General features: G+C 40.2%; 1 protein-coding gene across 16 annotated transcripts in view; it reads right to left on the reverse strand.

Annotated features, from left to right (window-relative positions):
- caska (calcium/calmodulin-dependent serine protein kinase a) overlaps positions 1-14232 on the reverse strand; it is a 170229-nt gene that overhangs the window by 97204 nt on the left and 58793 nt on the right. For all 16 annotated transcript variants that reach the window (XM_063499153.1, XM_063499149.1, XM_063499154.1 and 13 more), the window contains exon 2: positions 8511-8623. In XM_063499153.1, the coding sequence (XP_063355223.1) occupies positions 8511-8623 (113 nt within the window). The remainder of the gene's footprint in view (positions 1-8510; positions 8624-14232) is intronic.

Below are 14232 nucleotides of genomic sequence, written 5' to 3' on the forward strand. Positions count from 1 at the left end.
ATTATCTGCTGTGATTTATGCCCCCCAACATCAGCTGCCGGATATGAGGACCAGCAGCAGATAGGTGGGTCTATTCAGAAGCTATTAGGGTGACAAGATGTCCCACTTTCTGTCAGACAGCATCTTGCGCCACATAATTAGGTGTTCTTTGCAATGAGCATGCAGAGGGGCCTGGGTCACACGACACTGCACTTAATGCTGCAATCAAAAAGCCCCCTCTAAAGTTTAGCAAACTGGGTAAACTGGACTTGCATCTTCAAACACTGATACAAGGTTGCATGACAAGGTGTCCTTGAGCATGTTACCTGAGCTGTTCTCAGTGCGTTCATCAGTGTGTGAACGTTGGGTAGAAAGTGAAAAAAAGTGCTTGTATGAATGTGTGTGTGAATGACACATGTTGTATGATGTGCTTAGAGTGCTCAAGTAGAGAAAAACAGCACAGAGAAGAAGCGGCCCATTTACGCTCATCAATGGCTGTACAGAAAATTATTTTGTCAAAGAAGGAATCATGGCTTTAAGATGAGACACCGCTCGTTTCTGTTACTCTACATCACAGACATTAAAAAAACCAAAAACTTTTTTGTGCTGTTTTCTTCCCACAGTTCAAACAGCTCAACCGCCCGCAGGTCTTTAAAAGAAAGGAATGATTTCATCTTAGAAACCTGAGCACGAAGAAACTGTCAGTGTATTGGGTCACTGACCGAGGAATCTGAGTGTCTTTTGTACTTTTGATCCCTTTTTGGTATTTTTGGGAAAAGTTCAAGTTCTAGTGTTTACAGTTAGTATGGAGTTTAGTCCTGGTTATGTTTAGGGCTGCCACGATTAGTCGACTAGTCACGATTACGTCGACTATCAAAATCGTCGACGACCAATTTAATAGTCGACGCATCGTTTGAAGCTTTGCAAGATCCTAAAGACGCAGGAATAAGTAGCAGGATTTAAGAGTGTAATAACGGACTGAAACAGAAGATGGCAGCACTGCATGTACAAGGATGCCAGCTGCCGTTAAACCCCGAAGAAGAAGAAGCTGTGTCCCAGAATTCATAGCGCGGCCGGCCCTGCTCAGTTTCCAACACTGGCGGCAGCTAGTTAGTTTTAATATTACTCTTATTATTCTTTTTGGGTCACAAAATAAACGTTTAACATATTTTCAGGCAAGAATGTAGCTGTGTAAACCTCAAATATCTGCTCAGTTTATCAACACACCACATATTTTCAAAAGTGCTCCGACGTTTTCGGAGACGTCTGTTACCCACCAGCTCGATAGCGAGCCGGGGGAAAGGCTCACTAGAGCCCGTGAGAACACCGGACTCCTGGCAAATCGTTTTCAAACCCACCGCCGTCTTTCGCTGCTCGGGTTAAACATGATATATAAGTCATTTAGATAACTTAAAAATGTTATTGTTTGGCTTTTTTCAGTATTTTATTTGTTCCTGAGTAAATCGGTTTGGCTGAGATTAAAGTTATAGTTTTTACACAGCTGAATAAACGTCAAGCAGACAACTGATTATCAGAAGTGTGAGATGCTCGAGAATATACTCCGGTGTCCTGTTATATTTTAGATAGCAAGGAGTTTATTAAACTTAACCAAAACAATCTGTAAATTTCATTAAAATTTAATAAAGTATCACCTTGTCTTTATTTTTAGTTAGCACATACCTTAAACACTTAAAGCTGTAAGCTAATAGTTATATAAGAGCAGATGCTGCTGGTGCAATAAGCTGTACGTTTTACGTCCAATGGATGCATGATCTGATTAGTCGACTAATCGCAAAAATAATCGGTGACTAGTCGACTATCAAAATAATCGTTTGTGGCAGCCCTAGTTATGTTCCAAGTTAAGCTAGACTTATGATCCGTGTTTTCTTGTCAATGTGTCATTCCCTGTTTCCTGTGCGAGTCTGTAGTGTCCTCTTCGTATGTTCCTTAAGTTATGTCTGTGTATCGTCTCCTTTTTCTGTTCTCATGTTTCATTTCATGTCTCTGTCTGTTCATGTGTTCTGCCCAGCCCGTCATCTCACTCTCGTTCCGTGTCCCTCGCTCCCTTGTTCCCCAGGTCCTAGTCATGTCTTTGTGTTTCGTCTCCATGTTCCCATTGTCAAGTCTGTGTGTCTTAGTCTGCATGTTTCCTGTTTTATTTTGACAGTCTCTCATCCTGTGTTCAGTGTGGTCAGTCTTGCCTTTTCTTGTGTCATTAGTCTATTCATTCCAGCTGTGCTCCCCGTGTGTTTCCACTGCCTTCGTCACCCTCATGTGTATTTATTGTGTGTGTAGTTTTTACAGTTTAGGTTACTTTTGCATTCTGTTTTTTCCCTTATTTTGTATTAAGCCTAAATAATAAACGTCTCACCCTTGGTTAAATTTAAGTTTGTTTCCATGTTTTGTCTGTGGTTGTACCCACACGGCACACAGGCCACCTGGCTGTAACAGAAACTGGCCTTACAAACTGAACTACATATTTCAACACACAGTCTAAATTAAATCCAGAGAGTAAATGTAAAAGTATAAATCAGTGGCACAGGTCGTCACCAATTATTAAATAACAGAAGCTCAGTTTTGCTCCTGTGCAGGTTTAAGGATATCCAGGGTTTTAGGTCATCTTAAGTTCACTTTGACTTTGAGTTAATGGACTTCAATGGTAGAACCAGGTGCCATCCTCATTGCAAAGAAAGAGGAAGCTGCGTCATCTAAAACTAGATCCTAGTGTGAACGGGTATAACGAAAAAAGAAGACGACCTTTGTGGGATACCACAGGGCAGGTAAGCAGTGAGGCTAAAAACATAACAAGGCTCCCGGAGAAGCTTCTGCTCTCTGATTATGATTTAAACCAACTTAGTTCAATCGTGTGCCAGGTGAGAAAGCAGGACACTATGATCTAGAGAGTATTCTACAATATTCAAAGTGGCAGTGAAACGAAATAAAACCACTGGCACCACAAACAGTTTGATGACTAAATCCTGAATACTAGTGATAATTCCATTCAGCTTCACTGTGCTTTACTTTTTTGGTATTTCAACATTTATGACTTCATAGACAGCTAATCAAAAAACTTGGCTGTCTATGCTCAAACACTATCAATTGCCTTCATGAAAGTACTGCTTTCTGAGTTTTTTCTATTTCCGAATCTGTCCGACTTCCTCTTTATTGTTCCTGGCACACTTGTATTTACAGAACTGAGGAAACAACCTAATTGAGACTAAAGTGCCCTGACATTCCGAAGGCACTGACCTTCAATTAAGCAGCTGGTGCCGAAAAATCTGACGGACTGTGAAGCAGTTCAAGACAACAGTGAAAGCTGACAGTTATTTAGCTACCAGCCAGCACCAATGTAGAGAAGCTCAAAGGTGAAGCACAGAAGGAGATAGCAGGTCAAATCAAGAACAGCTGCCTCCTAAACAGCTCATGAATGCATTTAAAGTCATGGAGTAGTATATTAGAATAAGGAGGGGATGGCAGGATTGCATATTAACCATTTTATTTACATAGAAGGCAGGAGGACGTATATTCATGCAAGAAGTGTAACTATAAACAAGGCAGGCAGATATTTAATTTCCAACTTTGTCTTACGTCTGGAAATATGTTTTGGGGTTTTTTAAAGTTTGCTGGGGATGCACAGTGCTGTGCAAAGGTTTTACGCTGTGTTTTATTTAAACATGCAAACATAAATGCAAATAGTATAGTATGTAAGGCAAAAACAGAGTTAATACATTTCTAACGAGCGAAAAGTATATATCTGGTATTCATTCCTCAACCCAGCCTGAACCATCTTAGAACGCAGTCCTCAGGAATCTCCATGCTGGTTGAATGAGTAAGCTCTGTCTATTCTTTCCGCAATGCTTCAATAATGTTGAGGTCTGGGCTCTGCTTAGTGATAGTGTTCCACTGTGTGTTTCTCTATCCAGGTATGCTTTTACTGCACTGTGCTCTGGGATCATTTCATGCTGAAAAATAAAGCTCTTCCCAATAAGACACTTTCCAGATGTTACTGCATGGTGGATCAAAGTAGTAAGTACAAGATTCCCAACATCACTGGATGAAATGCAGGCCCAAACCATGATAGGGGCTCCACCGTGTTTTACAGATAGCTGTAGACTTAAAAGACCCATTGTCACTGCTTTTGAGTCCAATTCTTGTGTAATTTGGCATCTCATCATTTCTCTTCTTTAAGAATGGCTTTTTAAAAGCATTTCTGATTAGGTCTCAGTGAATACACTGCACACCTCGCTGAAATATGCAAAGTTTTAGAGCTAACAGCAAACAACCAGTGTTAGAGCTAAGTTGTGATACGTTTTACATATGCATGTGTGGATATATTAGTGTAGCTCAAAATTGGTGCACAGTACTGTAGAACAGAAATTAATTTTTAAAATCATTGTTTGTGCATTGTTTTCCATTGTTTGAATCTCATTGTGGGGCTTGTTTTCTAACTGGCTGCAAGACTTACTAACGGTTCAATTAGATGTGTGTTATAATTTTGTTGAGTTTAACAGAGGGCCTGTACTCAGTCAGTAACATGAGAAAAAGCTCTTTATCTTTTCTTCTGAAGCAACACTTGTTTAGAGGTAAAACAAAAGGGTGAGACATGAAAAAAAGGATGTGAGATTCTCATTAGGATACCAGACCTACACACTGCTCTCTCTTTAAATCTCTCAGATTTGCCATTGTTTCTTCACATTGCTAGATTATTGTTATTTATTTTAGGTTTATTAAACCTATTGTGCGTTACTGTCACAAAACTAGACTCAAACACAGACTCGGAATATGCAGTTGCTTAACCTCCTAGGACCTGGCGTCCACATATGTGGACATCACATTTTGGGTTATTTAGACCAAAATACTCAATTTTGCTCTACATGGGCCTGATATCCACTTACGAGGACCAGTGTTGGGTGTAATGCGTTACTAAGTAACGCGTTACTGTAATTAAATTACTTTTCCACTGAAAAAGTAGAGTAACTAATTACTGTTCATTTTTAGGTATTTTAATTACAGTTACTTACAATGTACTTGCGTTACATTGTAAAATAATTAAACTCGCTGAATATCATTATTTAAATTCAATAATCTATCTTCTAAACGTAGAAGTAAACTCTGCCGCTTTAACATCGCTGTAGTGCAGCTGCACGTCATTTCGCGCCAGTTTGCTGCATAGTCGTATTCTAAAGCGGAAGATGTCGGACTCGGCTGAAGCGAGTGGCTGTTTTATGAAATGGACATATTCCCGTCTCTTCACTTTTCTGAAACAAGCAGACAAGAATATTACAGTAATATGTAAGCTATGTCCTGGGGAGAAAAAACTATCGGCTGCTGTTAATAGCAGGAGTAATCTACTGAAGCGCCTGACACGAGAGCATAGACGAACACTTCTGAGTGATCCTTGTTCATCATCCATGGATAACAATGCGGCAACTCCTGCTAAGCAGCAAAACTTGATTTTACTTCAGCAGCACAGAAAGCGTCTGAAAGTGAGCTTAAAAAATGATTGCAGGCTACATTGTGGAAGACATGCTACCGCTGCGTACTGTAGAGTCTCCGTCTTTAAAAAAAAATTATTTATTATTTTAAGAGTTTAATTTCTATTGTTTGTCCACTCAAGATTTATAGGGATTTTAAGAAGTATTTAGTTTAATTACTTATTTAGTAATTAAGTTACTTTTCTGACACAGTAATTAGATAAGTATTTTAAATACAATATTGACTAAGTAATTAGTAATTAGTAATTAATTACTTTTTTAAAGTAACTTACCCAACACTGACGAGGACATTATACTGCTACTGTTCTATCAAAATTTTAAACGAATATCCTCATATGTGGCTCTCATTTTTCTTAAAAACAAAAATAAGGTAAAAAAAAAAAAATCTGGAAATTCTTTGTTTTTACATTCATCGGGCCCCAATATGCCCAAATATCAAAGAGAAATTAAAAATGCATGCCGTGGAAGAGTTCGGGTCTTAGGAGGTTAAAGATCTGCAGCTTTCTGTAGACATCACTTTAAAAGTCACACTCTAAAGTCACACTGCACAATTGGCTGAGCGTGTTATGTGTGCTGTATTGAAGCTCTACTAAACTACAGAGTCTCACGCTGGATTATGTAGCCCAGATCAGTGAGAATGAATTACACAAGGTAAAGAAGGCTACTGCGTAATGTGGCAGTAAAGCCGCTCTGAGAATCATTAATTGTCTCGAGAGCATAGCATATATGCACGGTCACACGGCCAATCAAAGACTTGCCAGCTCTTTCAGTGGCAATATATGGAGGAGTAATACACAATTACAAAGCACACGCAACACTTTTAACCTTAATTAATAACTCAACTCAATTTTCAATTCAGTTTTATATTTTCATATTCATATTTCTATAGGGCCACTTCACAAAGACCACACAATTTTAGAGAGAACAATCAGAACATCCTCTATGACAGTGTTTCCCAACCTTTTGGAGCAATGGCACATCTTTCACATTAGAAAAATCACACGGCACGGCACCAACAAAAATCTCACAAAAAGCATATTGATAATTTTTTCCCGCATACCAGGCATAGTGGAATTGTCTCGGTTTGTCCCCAGTATACCTTTTTTGCTTTCTTCTGACCACTACTCTTGCTAGGGCCTTCATCTCGGTCTGAATTTTCTCCAGGACCCAGGTCAGATTGACTACTTTTTCTTTTCTAATATTTATCTATTGCTATTTTGCACTGTGTTGACTCACAGCATGACTATTATGTAATTTCTACTTTGTCTTCTTCTGTTTTACTGGCAGTTGGCAACCCATTTTATTAGAGCAGGTAGTAGTACTGCCCTCTAGTGGAAGAGAATGTAATCGTTCTGCCCGTTACTCACACTGATCGCTTAGAGCAGCGGTCCCCAACCTTTTTTGTGCCACCGACCGGTTTAATGTCAGACAATATTTTCACAGACCGGCCTTTAAGGTGTTGCAGATAATACAACAAAATAAAATGATATGACCAAGACAAAAACTGTGGTATTTTGTAAATATAATAATAAACACGAATTTACTATGTAATTGTGTAACTTTACTAGCAGCGTCCTCCTAAAATGCGCCAACAACATTGAGAGTAGCATCCTCCTCTCTGCCCCTTAATGCTCTCTGGTCACTATGGTAACGTGTAACTATTTCTTTCAAAATAAGACACACAACTACAAAACAAATATAAAGTACATGAAAATATATAGAAAATGTATTCATAACACATGGGAAAAGACCCAGGGAAACCGAGTTAACAATAAAAACCCTGAAAACCATAAATTTCACACCCGAGCCTCAACTCTCGCGTCCCGGTACCAAACGACTCACGGACCGGTATTGACCTAAAGAACCCCTTAATGCCTAGTGTATCATACTTGATACATGAGTTTCTGAGACTTCTACATCACTAGCGTGATTTAAAAAAAATTGTCAGAAGGTTAAATAAACAATCCAAATAAATAAAAAACTAAAATATGAAAATTAAAATTTTCCAGCAATTATTTCATGGTTCAGTCTTTAAAGGGTTAAACACAAGACTCGGTGAATAAAATTCTTTGTCTCTTTGTCTGTTTGTCTCTTAATAGGCTAAATAGTATTGTTCCATCCAGCACCTTCATAAGCAAATGTCATGGAAGAGAGCAGGTCTCTTTATTCCTTTCCAAATACACACACACACTACTTGGATTCTCTTTCTACCATCTCTCCTTAGCTTTCTCAGTTCACCTAATAGTTTCTTTCTTATCACCTCAACTCCACCCTACAAATATCTTTAATTCAATCTCTCCTCCTCTCTTGTTCTCTCAGCCCTTCCCTCCACCTCTCCTTCAGCCTGCGGGAGATATCCGATAAGACCTCTGCATGTTTTGTTTAGACAATGCTTGACAGAATTTCCTGGACTGGAGCCACACTACATCAACACATTAAAGTAATAAATATGCCAATGATGCAAATAATGCTTCTTTTTAACAATTTTGTTACTTTAACAGTCACATGAACTATAAATTTACCATCTGAATCCACAAATCCAGTGTAAGCTAAAAATATGGTCAATGGTATGAAAATCATGTTTCATTTGATTTGGAAAGTTTCACTAAAATCAAAGCTAAAGGCAGTGAACAGTGGAGAGACAGCACACTTCGTTCCTGAACAATCACTCTCAAGGTGCCCTCAGAATGGCTCAGTAATTAACTGCTTCAGTGGTAAAAGCTCAAAGACAACATCAGACGACTATGACTGAACTGGGAATCTCCCTGATGTGGCTGTGAGCAACCAAGTGAATGAAAAGTAGGGCAGTGTTTAGAAGAGCAAGTGTGCTCAGAGGATTTGTTTGAAACAAAACAAATAAACAAACAAAAAAACCTCACACATGCAAACAAGGGCGAGCATCTGACCTCTCCTCAGCATCAACTTTCAGTATTTAACAAAGCAAGATGAATAAAAGCACTTACCTCCAGTTATACTGAGGAACGAGCGCAAACAGCAGAAAGTGACTAATGGGATGACAGAAAAGTGATCTCTTACCCTCTGTGCTGAGACCAGGGCTGGAGGTGAACTGGGCCACATCCACGATTTTGACAGCAAACTGCTGCCCCGTCTCTCTGTTGATGCATCTCCTCACCACACTGAAGGGACCCCTGAAGAACACATGGAGAAAAAAGGGTACACGTGGCTTGTTAACGAAAATCCATTAAGCGAACAAAAACTGGCACATGGTGGCAGCAGAAATAAGCTTTGTATTTCAAACACTGCTGCAATGAGCAGTGTCACTTTTCAGCGTGCATGGCAGGGCTGTCGCCATATCACATTTTCAGTTCCCAACTATGTAACACACTTAAAACTTAGGTGGAAGTTGTGGTCCTGAGCTTGTGTTTGGCTACAAAGAAAAGGGGACTGTGGGCTGTCAACCTACATGCAGCCACTTGTGTACAGTCTTTGGAAAAGTAGCACCATTCTGCAGCCTGACAACCAGATATTATGCACGTCTCTAATGGAGATTTATTAAAAAGCTGAGCTTGTCAGAAAACAGAATAACAGCGGGGCTTGCAACAAAAAGCATACATGAGAAGCATAGAGAACGGCTGCAGTGGACAAACAGTTTCACTTCATCTACAAGGAACTTCGTTTACAAATACAACTCCTCTTCGTCTGAGGCTGAGCTAAAGGTGCCACATACATATTGCTTTCCAGAGCACAGTGATGCACCTACAGGCTACCAACAAACGTCCAGAGCAGGCATTCTGTGCTGAAGTAAACCTTGTTTTGGACTCCAGCAACTCTAGAGGGCAATGTCTGCTCTGTAGATACTAAATACGTACTTTATGCTGTGCCCAGGTGACAAAGGTAGCTTTTTTAAGTGAGTGCAGAAAACTGCAGTTGTTGTTACTGTGCAACTGAAAACACGGGATGTAAAACCAAAACCAGCAAAGTGAAAAGGGCTGAATACTCCAGAGAGGGGGGGCTTCAGAGTCATGTGATGAATCTCTGTGTTCATTACTGTGAGTGACCACATTATATACAAACAGTCATTTGATGCATAATTAATTTAAAACTTTTCATGCCAGCTGCATTAAGGGGAAAGAAGGCTCCATTAAGCCCATGCCTCTATTGTGTCACATCAATTTTCTGCTAGTGAACTGTTACAAAATTATGTGATGACAAGCTCAAAGACTTAACAAAGGATGGGGTTTTTTTGTTTTTAAAAAACAAAAGAAATAAAATAGTGTTGAAATAGTAACCCCAGGCGAGTGTACTGAGTGCAGCAGAATATCAGTACATGCAATGAAGCCAGAGCTGGACTATGGCTCTCATCGCTGAGGTCCACACCACGAATCATCCCTCCTGCAGAGCGTGTGCATCATCCAATTCGGTCACTGGGATAAACACAGGTCTACCACTGATGGTTCAGATTTAACAAGCCAGCAGGTCAGGGTTACAGTGCACTACAGCAGCAGGACACCGGCTAAATACAGCGCCTGGCTGCAGGTGCACTCACAGCACCCGGGTAATAGGTTTGAAGTGACCCGGACACAATGAAGAATAATGTGTATCGATGTGTGATTAAAAAGCGAACGTGTTGACAGCATAAGGTTTAGCAGCGGAGGGTGGAGGCAGATTCAAACACATGAAGCAATGAGTAAGAATGTATAAGAATAGACATGGTGGAGCATAATCCCATCCACGTTCTTTCTGTGTCTGATTACCCCTGGAAACTGTCCCCAGATGCACCAAGTTTAACAGGAGCACACAGTCGTGGTCCACTGATTGCTGTTAGTAAGGTGGTATTTAAATGAGATGGAGGATGAGAAGTAATGTACTGGACTTTTAGACTGTGATGTAATCATATGTGTATGTACGTATAACCACACAGAGAGTGAGAAGCAGCATGGATTATGCTGATCTTCCATCAGGTTTTGCAGCCAAATGATGGAGGTGAGTGTTCTGTGCACACCTCCTTTATTAGTGGAGGTATGCAAATATATTTCTTCTCCTATCTTATGAGAATTGGGGTTTAAAAAACAAAAAACTACCAACTGTGATTCCTTCTACATGCAAATTGTCCCCTTTTGTCTTCACTGTGGAACTAAATCAGAATAAAACATGTTTTTCCTCAAAACTTTTTTTCCTCTCTCATTTAGAAGAATTTGCGCAGCTAGTAAATAGTCTAAATCTGGCATTTCTCATTAAAAGCAAAAAATAAATAAACATACAAAATGTAAATACCCAACAGAGTTCAATGTAACCACTGGCTCCAAGGCCCAGGGCCCAGGGCCAACAAAACCCCCCAAACCTAAACAGTATTCCCAAGTATTCTTGGGAAGGTGACTGGCCAGTTGCTGGTCTGTTTCCTCTATGTGATGTTTTAATGTGTAATCGAACATCATCAAATAACTGTTGTTTTCCTTACAATAAATCTTTGTAGGTATATAGAGTGGATTTTAAGTATCATGTGACCTCTCCTTCAAGGTCAGTAGATTGATATGAATCTCAAAGTGATAATACTATACAGAAAGTATAGTATTATCACTGATGAAGCCATTGTTTATATTGACACCATATGGGCATATAGGGGATGATATATGGGGATTCTAAATATTGCTTACTTTGGACCTTTGACCTCTTCTTCAAGGTCAAATAAGGTCAAACTTTCATGAAATGTCTCATCTTTCAAGCTACACCTTCAGAAGGTTTCTCTAATCCTGTAATTCTGTAATCTAAGTAAATATTTGACATGCATGAAAATTTACAAAATACTAAATGATTTCCTTGAAAGTAAATCCTGCCCAGAGAGTGAGCTGCCTTGACGGAGCTCTCAGATGTATTCTTGTTTCAATTGCATCTAAGGTTGCAGGATATCCCCTGTAATGTAGGAATAGGCCTGATTTTGTCATATTAAATAACTGAGATTGCAATACTGAGTATAATAACTGTGATCAACAATGCTGTCATAATGAATCAGCCCTACCGAACGCCATTTTTCTTAAAACCTGCTTGAATATTGATACCCAACTTTAGAATAGAGATTTTAAAAAGTTGTCATCTTCCATCTGTTGCCTTGGTTACAATACTCCCAACTCAAGCTACTTTGAAAGCACATGTAAAGACGATCCACATATTAAAAAAAACTATAAGTAAACAAAAAACAAAACATGGCTTGAGAGCCAGTCTGAAGTTGACTGGATAAAAATGACAGCTCACTGCTGAGCACCACCGCATGTTTCTGTGGCTTTTGATCTTTTCCACACTGTCCTGTGGGTGAACTGGGAAATGCAATAGTCAGCTGGGTTCACCAGAAGAGCAGCTTTTAACTAGCGCAGAGACACTGCTACCCTCCAGTATGACTCTCACTACCTGCAGCAGCCTTCTGTGAATTACACATCCCACAGCAAATTGCACTCAGCACAGCCTCAGCAGTAATGTGAAAACTCCCATTTCACAGCTAAACAACACGCTGTCTCTGCAGCAGGCAGCACCGGGGCGGCTGGCTAAGGTCTGAACACAAGCGGTGCTGCTCCAGTTTTTCTGTCTGTGTGTATGTGTTTGTGTGTGTCTGTGTGTGTGTTCACACAAGTGGGTGAAGAGGAGTGTGAGTCTCTGTGCACAAACACAGACTGGCTGAACAGATGGTGATCAAGCTAAAGCAGCTTAGCGTCAGAAGGGTGAGGTAGGACGGCACGGTGCCCAAACATGCAGACACACACACACACACACACTCTTCCATTTCTGTGCACGCAAGCGGTGTAAACATAGATCAAACTGAGACTGAAATAAACACCATGAGCAGTGTTGCTGAATAAACCGCCGTTTTGACCTGAATGATTGTACAATGTTTATATGCTCGGTGCACGCATGCAGCACGCTCACACACACACACACACACACACACACACACACACACACACACACACACACACACACACACCACCAGGTCATGGTTTAGTGAACAGAAACATTCCTCAGTTTCTTTCCCCCCCTCAACATCCCATGATAGTCATTTATTTTATAGGGAGCTTCTAAATGCAATTAAGCAAGGCACACGAGGTGCGAGGTGGTAAATTCCACATTCACTTGTTAAAATCCATGTGTTTGCCCATCACTATATTCACTTATCTGCTGATGACTGATAGTTTTAATTAGAAAGATGCACCATTTGTGATTAGCCTGTTCACCCTAAAGAAGCAAAGTGTCAGTCTAATTATTTAATATAAAAACTGTTCACTGCTTTCCCTAACTGTAAGCGTACAGGGTGTACTGAAAGAGAGGACAGAATGACACAGATGATGATGGCTTTCTTCCAGCTTTTTTCTAAAGCCTTTTGGACTGAAAGGAACTGACTGGCTCTGTGGGGAAATCTACCTTTCCAACTAAAAGCTAACACCAGCTCGCAAACAATGAATTCCTCCATTTCTGGAAGTTTGGCACCTGACAGCCACAGAAATTCTGCAGGACTGCATTTGAGTTTCAACTTTGTTGGACCAGGTGCACCAGGTCAAAAAAAAAGAAAAAGAAAAAAGACAATTCATTAGTAATGCAGCTGGGATCTCCTCGTCTGCCTTATCGTCCCCCCGCACCACAGTCCAGTCACTTCACCTCTGCCCCACCCGCCTCTGCAGCAGCGCCACAAATGTCAAGACTCGCTCGAGGCTGCGCTCTATACAGCCACGAACGAGAGGCCCCAGAGGAGCCGCAACAAAAACAAGCGAGAACACGGGAGGAGGAGGTGAGATGGGACGTCATGTGATTTAAAAAAAAAAAAAAAAAAAAAAAAAAAAAAAAGCTCACTTGAGGAAATAAAAAAATAACATGAACTGGGAAAAACGTCCCAAGAGGACCAGGAAAACACAAGGAAGTGACCCTGATCTTCAGCCATCACATTCTAATCATTTCATCTCTTTCATCTACTCCAACTGTTTGTGTCATGCCCTGCTTTGCTCAAATATACACTTCATCAGAAGCAAGCAGAGCTCAATAACAGTGCAGGAGCATCTTCATGTTTTATCACAACTGAGCTGCAGACAGTTTTGTCAAATGCAGTCCACTCTGAGAATTCATTTAATATCATCACTTCACAATTACAGCTGAAATTAGCTGTACATTCAACCATTAGTCAGCTGACAGAAAATTAAACAGCAATTAGGGATTGACGTTTAAAGACTTGAACATTTTCAGTGAATGGCTTCAGCCTTTCAGCCGTGTACTTGCTTTGGGGTTTAAAACTGAGACTCATGATAGGACGAATCTGAACGTTACCCAGAAGTGCCACAGCAGGAGATATAATGTACTTTCTCTTAGCCTGTTAGCTCTGGAGGTCTATTTAATTACAAGCAGCAGCTTGTATCCTCCACTGGTGTCTATAAATGATGCATTCAGGTGCAGGGCTCATGATCCAGTTGGCAAAAGTCACTCTACTTTTTACTTTAAAGCTACTGTTCCCTTTCTGCCAATCCTGACACATGTGCAATGTGACGATGCTCCATTTCCATATGCCTCCACACCATGTTCACAGTAGGTGACTGTGGGACAGCTGCCATTCTAATAACTATGTGACTACATGACCATCAGGCCCTCACTCTACCCCATGTTTATGTCGCAGGTTCACTTTGGTGGAACAGCTGATATCTCTGAAGTGTGAAATTCACCTTTGAATTACTTAATTACTCTCATGTGTACTACTACTGGTAGATATTCATATTAAACATGAACACAGTTTCAAATAAAGAGTTCCACGTATATAGACGTAAGTCAT

The sequence above is a fragment of the Pelmatolapia mariae genome, linkage group LG16_19, assembly GCF_036321145.2.
Source record: "Pelmatolapia mariae isolate MD_Pm_ZW linkage group LG16_19, Pm_UMD_F_2, whole genome shotgun sequence".
Taxonomy (NCBI): domain Eukaryota; kingdom Metazoa; phylum Chordata; class Actinopteri; order Cichliformes; family Cichlidae; genus Pelmatolapia; species Pelmatolapia mariae.